The following is a 9,160-nucleotide window of genomic DNA, read 5'->3' as shown; positions in this document are numbered from 1 at the left end:
GTCCCCACAAGATGTTATCACTCTACACCAACAAGTCAAGCAGCAGAAGACTGAGAATGATCAGTTGAAGACAGAAAACAGCCAACAGAAATCGGAAATCAACCACCTGAAATTTGAAGTTGATAAGTTGAACCAACAGCTGGTGAGTGTTATTTGTTTTGTTATCATTACCATATATGGTATTGTTATCTTAGTCCTCCACAAGGAGTGTACCAACACAACAAGTAGCCAGTCAACTTAACAGAGTAACTTTAGGAGGACCAACAACAAAGACATCAAAATTGAAAATAGTAAGTCACTAATGTTAGTACATACTCTATGGGAAATGTCATGTGTGGATGATAAAGTTTATACTCATGTTAACCCATAACCATTCAATACTACACTTAAACACTACTATCAACTGGTATAATATGATCTTGTGTAATATGGTAACCCACCCTGAAAACCAACCTTGCAAAATATTTTACTGTGCAAAATGACCTGCCATAATAGGCAGAAACATTCAGATACTTGTCATCCACTCTATTATATATAATCACATTACATATCTTCAATACTACAAATACTCAGTTATCTGAACAGTCAATCTATAAATCAGTTGGGTTCAATTCAATTCACTTAACTAAACACTTTTGGCTAACACTAGGAACAAATTGAAGGTATCCATATATGGTATCTACTGTAGCTGCTTAATTTACTCAGTGAAAAATCTCAGAGCTTCTAAACGTTACACTTTTTTGACACTTCTCCACTGCCCCTATTCCTGCCACTTTCATAACTCATGACTTAGTGACTAGAAATAGTTGTATAAAATAAGTTATACAATTACATATGCATGTTGTGATGTAAACTGTGTTCACAATAATTTGTGTAGTTCTGTTTAGCTTACAAATATTATTATCCACTCAGGAGGCACCTCCATTAATGCCAGCACTTACCAGTGGCAGGTACCACATAAAATGGACTCAACTGGCCAATCTTCCTGCTCCAATGTATGATGCATATGTCACAGTACAAGACAAAAAGGTCTATGTTGCTGGTGGGATTAGTCCAGTTGATGATGCTAAACATCAAGTATATGTCTATGATGTCAACACTAACCATTGGGATCAGTTACCTCCCTCAGGTCACTATTATGGTATTCCTCACATCATTGGTGGAAAGTTAGTTATTATTGGTGGATGCCTGTCTGCTACTAAGAAGAGAACTAATAAAGTTTCTACATTTGATGAAACTAGTCGAACTTGGACATCTTATTATCCTGACCTTCTCTCAGTTAGGGTCAGACTAGGGGTGGTTACTCACCTGGAGCATGTTATTGTTGCTGGGGGAGGAAAGTTTGTTAACAACACACCAGTAGTACAAGATGATATTGAAGTCCTCAACTGGATGAAGAATTTTTATTGGCAGAAAGTGTCCATTAATCTTCCTGTGCCAATGGTTTCCTTCACACCCATTATTACTAACGATCATTTACTCATAGTGGGTTACAATGATGCTAACATGAAATGTGACAATAGTGCCTACAAGATACCTGTTGATGATATCACAAGAGCAAGTGACCAACAACAAGCCAGTGACACACCCACCAAATGGATTACAATGACTAATGCCACTCCCTGGGATACAGCCCTAGTCCCCAGCTCATCCCCACCAGTGGTAGTTGGTGGACGTGATCAAAGTGGTACAACAACATCAGATATTAAGATGTATGATGACTCTAGCAAGTCATGGAAGAACATTTCATCATTATCATCAGCTAGATCACTAGTAGTTATAGCAGCAGTCAACAACAATGCCATTATAGTCATTGGAGGATGTACTAAAGGAGGGAGTATGGATGATGCTAAATCATCCAGTCTTACTACAGTGGAACTGGGACAAGCTCAACTAATACACTAACTAGTAAAGTTGTTACTATACTTTATATTATACATACACTACTAATACTAATAATAAACATACACTGAATATTTGTTGGTATAAAAATTTATTATTATATCACACTAATTAAAAGTTTAAATAGTTGTACAAGAAGTATGGATCAAGTCACCACTGGGTCTGGTCTACATACAGAGCTGGTTTTAATGTCAAGTTCTTACTAGCTCCTGTATTAACAGACTTCACCTTCTCACATGATCCCTAGTGGGATAACACTTACAGGTTTATATACACAAATGACACTACCAACACATTAATACTGTATAGTATAATTTGGAAACAGAAAAGTATTTTTGTAGGCTTAAATCTATCATGTCGGCGTGATTTTGGGAATAATAGATGATGAAAATAATCAATGTTCTTCATTCTGATGAATGTAGTGAGAATGGTAATAGTGACAAACTCAACAATAAAATATGTGAAGAAGTTATACTATCATTATTATGACTAAAATAAGTATTGTACACATAAAGCAAATTAACACGTGATATAGCTCCAGCTAGTTACCTATGATTATAAGCAACAAATTATGTAAATTGCATTATTATATATTTGGGGAAATATTGGTGAAGAATATTTCCTGAAAAATTTGAATATGTATGTAGGAGTGAAAACATTTAACATCATCGTTGAAGGACTAATATCATTGTAGTGTGACTACACTGTGTACTGTTTATGTACACAACCAGTCTTAGTTGTCACCTCTTTATTAAGACCACCTCATTACAGTTACCATGTTAAGTAGCTAAGGTGTACTACATGACCTTATTATAGTTGCCATGACTACATCATTTTTGATGACATACTTTTAGTACAGTAACTTGTTTACACTATTGTTACCATCATAGTACATGATATTTATCTGAGATGTTATCAGAATCTTGGAAATTCAAGTTTCTCTGAGTGTATAGAAAATATACCATACCCAGTGACTTGGTCACTAGTGTAAAATGAATAACTACGACCTTCAACCTGGAACTTCTTTCAAGTTTCCAATAAAAGTCACCTATTTGTGTTCAGTACTCTAATAGAACAGTCACCTATTTGTAAGTGTTCACAAACTACTCTAATAGAACAGTCACCTATTTGTAAGTGTTCACAAACTACTCTAATAGAACAGTCACCTATTTGTAAGAGTTCACAAACTACTCTAATAGAATAGTCACCTATTTGTAAGTGTCCACAACAACTCTAATAGAACATTCTTCTCTGATAGAACTGTGAATAAGGGGTGTAAGCTTATATCAACAAATTAAGTAGTTTTTGAGATGTTCCAGCATAGTTCAAGGTGTATTCATATATATCTACTATCAGAAGTATGTTGATATAATCAGGTTGGAGGTATGTACATATCTACTATCAGACACACCCACTGGGTAAGAAGTAGGCACCCATACAAGTCAGAATGTGACCTTCAAAAACTTGTGTGATATCAACAAATTAATTGCTATAGTGATATCAATTTTTGTAATGTTATTATTACAAATTAATTGACATATGGAGGAACGTGTTAGTGTATAGTACAGACAAAGTACTAGTCTTCTGTTACTCTATAACAAGTTATTAATATACACACATGAAATTATTTTATAAAACATTGAAGAGTTACCAGCTGATGATCACATGTTACCAGAGGATTGGTAGTCACAACTGGTCTGGGATTTTTTCTGCAGTTTTAATGTCACCATTCTGACTACTCCTTGTATCAACAGGTTTGGTCCCCAGTAGGATAATACTTCTGATATAAACTGATGAATGGAACATCATGTCTTCTTCACTGGAGTATAGTAGCATTGTTGATGGTGTGGTTGGTCATTTTGTTGTCATGTGGTCTTGTCAGTATCACATGACATAGTTTATCATCATGTGATCATCTGGTGAGGAGATACACATGACCACTGAAGTAATGTAGTACAATGGTGGACAAGTAATGAAGAAAACATTTTTCATACAGTATGGTAGTAACTGCACAGTATTTTAGGGATCATGGAGGTTTGGACTTTCTCACAAAATAATCAGAAACCAGCCTCACAATACCTTCATGGCACATACCTTGGCTGTTTAATGTCACTTTAACCCAACAGAGGTGCCTTTTGGCATACCACAGTACGTACAATGCACAAATCATGGATTTACCCCTTTGTGTCCCATTTCTATTACAGTAACATTTATTAAATAATACATAAACCATAGAACCCGAAGCGGTAGGGTAAGGGAAGAGTGCAGCAGGAAGGGGTGTGGTGAAGATAGTTGTGTTTGAATTTTGACACATCAATGCACTGCTAGAATGAGGGAAAGAAGGCTTCATTTCTATTTGCTGAAAGCTCAAGGTATCAATTGACACAGTGCGTGATGACTTCCTTACATTTGCAAAGGGAATTGTTAATATCTTTTGTATTGCTGGATTGATTGGAGAGGAACTTCTCATAATGTCCTACATTTGTAACATTGTGTAATGGACTGAACTCAACACAATGGCAACTTTGTACTTTTCAATAAATGATTGTTCAAATGTATGTACAGACGAAAATAGTAAGTCTTTCACACCTCAGATCAAAGGAGCTGCCCAGCCTACACTTTGTATGTAGCCCAGCTAGCCAGGCTACATCTGGGCAGTAATTTTTACGACCGAAAATGATTGTGGGGATCGATTAATAGTCACGTTATTAGTATGCATGACTTAATGAAAACCACTCAGATGGAGAGTACTTTGTTACCCATGCTATCCTATGAGTTGAACAACATTGGGCTAAGATGAAAACTAGTTTTAGACTATGGCACACATAGTATGCTTTGAACTTTGGTCGTTAATCAGGTATTTACCAATAGATACCAGTGGGGAGGGATCTAAACTGGTTAGATACCTGTGACAAAAGTTTTGTCACGTGCGTCACATGTTTTGCTGGATTCCAGCCACAACAGTCATCAAAAATCATCACTAGAGTGTGAAGAAAACATGCTGGATAATGGAGATGATTGTATTCATCTAGGAAGCCTGCAAGTGAGTTGTTTTAACACTAATTCGATCAGGAAGCCACCACTATTGGCAGTGCCAGCTATAGCCTAAATTGGTTATTGCCCGTGACTGATTGCCCTGTGCAGGCTATCAGCCTGATACCATGTGTCTTGATACTTTACCTGTAGATGATCCAATAATCTCCCAGGAGTGGCTATCAAATTTTAACACCTTTGCACAACTTCTCTGCCTCGTCTTACAATTAGCTCCACCCATCACAATTCCCAGTGTGTGGTGATGATACTTGAGTAGTTCCTTAGTCACTCCATATGTCTGTAGTGACAGCTCTCTAGTTGGTGAAATCACCACCACCCCAGTGTCTATATATCAAGACACATAAAGTGTGTAATGCAACACAAAAAGCTGGTATGACAGGCTAGTGTGTTTATTCAAGGTAACCAACAACATTTTTACACACAGGTAACACAACGTTCAGTGTTCAAGAGACTGACTTTACAATGGATAGTTTGCTCAGGATTCATTACAAAATTACTGTCCCATCCCTCCCCCTCAAACTTATTATCCTCCTCCAAACAAACATAACCACATTGTGGCTGGTTATGATGGACAAACTAAATCATGTCCATACAATGTATACAATAGATTGTAGTCTACACAACTGACCGTTTTGTGGGAGAAATTTCAACTTGTACATCAGCTCTACTGCTGGTATGAGAAAAGCTAATGTTTTTTCACTTACAGTCCTTGCTGCTCCCATTAAGTCCCTAACAATACAATCAGAATATGATATTGCAAGTACATTGCACAAAATAAATTGAATACTGAAGTAAGTATGTGTGGGTATATACCTGGTGTTAACCGGGGAAGCAAATGTCAAAAATACGCATCTCACACAATCGGTAAAGATCCAGGTTGGACTTCGGGTGCCCACACCTTTGCTTGCTGTGTGTGTGCGTGCATGTGTTCCGTAATTATTAAACTGGTACAGTACATACAGTATACACATACTTTCCATCAAGCAGTGGTCTAATGCTCTTATGTTGTATTTCCATCATGTCAGTAAAGCCCATGTCAGTGACAGCATTCAGTGTCTTCTCAGACACCACTTCTGACAGGGAAGAAAACTTCTTGTCCATACCCAGCTCATCACCTTTCATCATCTCCTCCAGACTGGTACAGGTTCCAGTCTCATCTGTCAATAACAAAATGGAACACACACTCATCTAATATTAACATAGAGTAGAATAAAAACTTGTAAGATACACAGGTCATCTAAAAAGCACAGAGAAGTGTGCATAACATTTTCTAACGTTACTTCCTCAGTTCTACTAACAGTAAGGAATCACACAGGGAGACATGGACTCTCACAACACACTTAGATACCAGTTTCTAAGTCTTCACAAACAATTGTTGATTCTGGTAGTTCAGCTGCTTCTAACATTTTTGGTTCACTGTGTTTCTTTTCTGTAACAAACAAACACAAAATAGTAAAGAAGGATACAGTCTTATGGAGAAGAGTTACACACTATCAGTACAGGGAATTTTAATACTTCACATAAAATGTGTAGTCACATGTTAGCAAATTTACCTTATTCCTACTTATATCCACATGCATGGCTGTATCTCAAAATCATTAAGTTTAATATGTGGTGTACACAAAATCAGTAACCATTGTATTTGCAGGTTAGTAGCTACATCCAAGCCTACAGGTAGGGACAATCATTGCTGGTGCCTAGGCAAAGAGCCGGCATCTACCGGCACTAATGCCCAGTGTGACGTGATCACATTCTGAAATTTGAACAGTGAGGAGTCAAACATACAGTTGATTTGGTGAATATACAATTCAACGATTCTCGTAAGTGATTGGTCGCACACATGAGTTATTTCTTTACAACCAAGTTCCTTGTGATAACGTAACCGGCTTACTCGCTACCTTAGATCAATAGACAACACCAGGGGCATCTGAGCTACATATTCATATGAATCATGTTTGCAAATCACGTGCACAAATTATTCAGTTGCATTTCACAAGCAACCTAAAATTGCTGCAATTTGAAACTGCTGACCGGACAACAGTAGTAGTTAATAAAATAATTACTGTACTAAAGACAGACTGATGAAAAAAAGCAAAAGCCAATTCGCATCATCACCTTCCAGCCAAATAGGGCAGGAGGAGCTTGTCTTGGGTACCATACTAGAGGTGAGCTCAATTATCATCTATTTTATTCAAGCTCTTTCAATGTTGGATATGAAGTATATATAAAGAGTTGTATGCAAGTACAAGAGTGAAAAGACAAAAGAGAAGTCAATACTAGGGTTGGAGCTGTCACAATCAGTCCATCATTGTTTGGCTTCTGTATTACTCATAAAGTGAAATAAGCTGCACAAACAGCTAGCTAGGTACATGTATGCATTTTAAAAGTTTTCAATAGCAAATGTGTAATAGAGTCTGGCTCACATTTTTACTAAACAGTTTGTATGGGGACAGTACTAGTCAGACCTTGTGTCCAGGGCATTTCTTCAACAGCAAACCTTGTTTAATTATATGTGCATTCATTTCATGCTTCTAAATGTGCAATACTCACAAAATTGATTCTACTGATTTGTGGGAACCAACAAACAGTGCATTACTAGTGCCAATATTTTTACTGGGAAAAAAAGGGTGAATAAACATCAATGGTGTAATCAATGTAAATATGGCGCCTCCCTCGGATTCCGCAGGTAAGGTAAGTGCGGGTAATTCCAGACAGTTGCTAATTCTGGACACTTAGTTCGTTCTCAACAATGGTAGAATCCCTGGGCCTATAATTTGATATGCTAATGCAGTGTCCTATGGCCTATCTACAAACCAAATTTGAAGCGAATTCCACTGTGAAGTTAGACATGAATTTGCAGCGCAATCATGAGCAATTTTGTTTTAAAACTTTGAAAATGTTAATCTAAACAGTCAGTCCAAGCTCATATTTTCAATTTTCAAAGATTTATGGAAAGAGCATACCTTTGGCTAATTCCATACCAAAAATCATAAGAATCCATGTAGCACAGGCGGAGTGGCAGTCGATTTTTCAGCAGCTGTTCGGTTGAAATACAAAGAAAATATTCGCGAATTACATAAACTTTTAAAAATGCGCATGCTGCTTTCTCCCAAATGGTATGAACTTTCTACTTGATTTATAAGCTTCAGATGAGTGGTACTTTAGTCTCCATACTTGTAAAAGAGGATTGGTAACCTGTGGAAGGCTCTACTTGCTTGTTATTCGAAGTGTCCGGGATTAGCCGCATGTTGCATTTTTACACGCTGTTAAATTTCGGTTCATAATTCCTCAGCAGTTGATTGTATTGAAACCAAATTTGTACTGCAGATGCACCATAAGATAGGCTTTACAACGATTCCTAGAGTTTGTCTTAATTCGTTGTGAGTGCAATGTTAGGCCACTCCAATTGTTTCCCGTCCACCGCCCGCATCTAGTTACTGTCAGCTCTAAAAATTCCATTATTCTGTATTCTTTCATTATTTTCCGGTTATTGTTGCATACTGACAGGGTCACTTTGAAACCATGTCAGCTCACGTATCAGTAGGGCTATTAAGTCGGCACAAACTTCATGTTTGTGCTATTTTTGCTGCGTAAAAAGAAGGAATAAGCTTAAGCATGCTTTTATGCAGCTTTTTATAGACAAATAATGGCTTAAAAAGCTGCTAATCTTATAATGAATAATGGAAATGGACCGCCCGCCCGCATGCAAATATGCTTGAGTCCAGGACGGGAAACAGAGAATTTATTTGGAGTGGCCTAACAAATGGCCCTCCGTGGAAGCCGCTCCATCTCGTTTAGATCACCAGATGCTTCCCCGGAAATGGGCCTAACAAATGGCCCTAGGGACTTTTAGATGTCCCACTTTTCAGTTCTTGTCCAGCACGTTTGCCTCTTGTGCTGGGGGTGATAGGAAAGGGCATTACATCCAGCCCGGGAAAAACAAATAAATAAAAATTTGGAGTGGCCTTAGAGCGATTTTATCAAAGAGTGTCCGGAATTACCCTCATTTACCTTAATACACTTACTTCTTTTGTGGCGGAGTGAACCATTGGAATCCACCTCTTTTACAGATTGACTCGATCTCTTAAGACCTCTTCTCTTTGAATATACCGCATCCATCACAACACGTTGTCAATTATGGGCACTATTTGGAGTAATTCATGACACTTGTACACATGCGTAATTTCTGGTCAGCCACACCCAT

The 9,160-nt window shown here is 37.6% G+C and overlaps 2 protein-coding genes and 1 pseudogene across 2 annotated transcripts in view; 2 read left to right on the top strand and 1 right to left on the bottom strand.

The window, feature by feature from the left end:
* The window catches only part of LOC136259295 (uncharacterized), a 107,947-nt pseudogene extending 106,042 nt beyond the window's left edge, over window positions 1-1,905 (top strand).
* The window catches only part of LOC136258837 (receptor-interacting serine/threonine-protein kinase 4-like), an 84,121-nt gene that overhangs the window by 36,671 nt on the left and 38,290 nt on the right, over window positions 1-9,160 (top strand). The window lies entirely within an intron of this gene.
* On the bottom strand, window positions 3,389-9,115 carry LOC136258836 (ATP-dependent RNA helicase DDX18-like). Its single transcript, XM_066052188.1, has 6 exons — window positions 8,982-9,115; window positions 6,305-6,385; window positions 5,930-6,113; window positions 5,585-5,685; window positions 5,083-5,280; window positions 3,389-3,818 (listed from the first exon to the last, which is right to left on the bottom strand). Exons 1-6 carry the CDS (start codon window positions 9,073-9,075, stop codon window positions 3,787-3,789), a joined length of 690 nt encoding a protein of 229 aa, XP_065908260.1. The 5' UTR covers window positions 9,076-9,115; the 3' UTR covers window positions 3,389-3,786.

Source organism: Dysidea avara, chromosome 6 (assembly GCF_963678975.1).
Source record: "Dysidea avara chromosome 6, odDysAvar1.4, whole genome shotgun sequence".
NCBI classification, from domain to species: Eukaryota; Metazoa; Porifera; class Demospongiae; order Dictyoceratida; family Dysideidae; genus Dysidea; species Dysidea avara.
Note: the sequence above shows the minus strand (reverse complement) of the source record. Positions and strands in the feature narration are given on the sequence as shown.

Bases quoted from the DNA above. Each gene is read 5' to 3' on its own strand.
- LOC136258836 (XM_066052188.1), bottom strand. From the start codon at position 9,075: ATGGATGCGGTATATTCAAAGAGAAGAGGTCTTAAGAGATCGAGTCAA. The intron at 6,114-6,304 runs GTATCTAAGTGT...TGTTATTGACAG, and splicing joins TTGTGAAGACTTAGAAACTG to ATGAGACTGGAACCTGTACC. The intron at 5,281-5,584 runs GTCAGTTGTGTA...CTTGATATATAG, and splicing joins GAAATTTCTCCCACAAAACG to ACACTGGGGTGGTGGTGATT.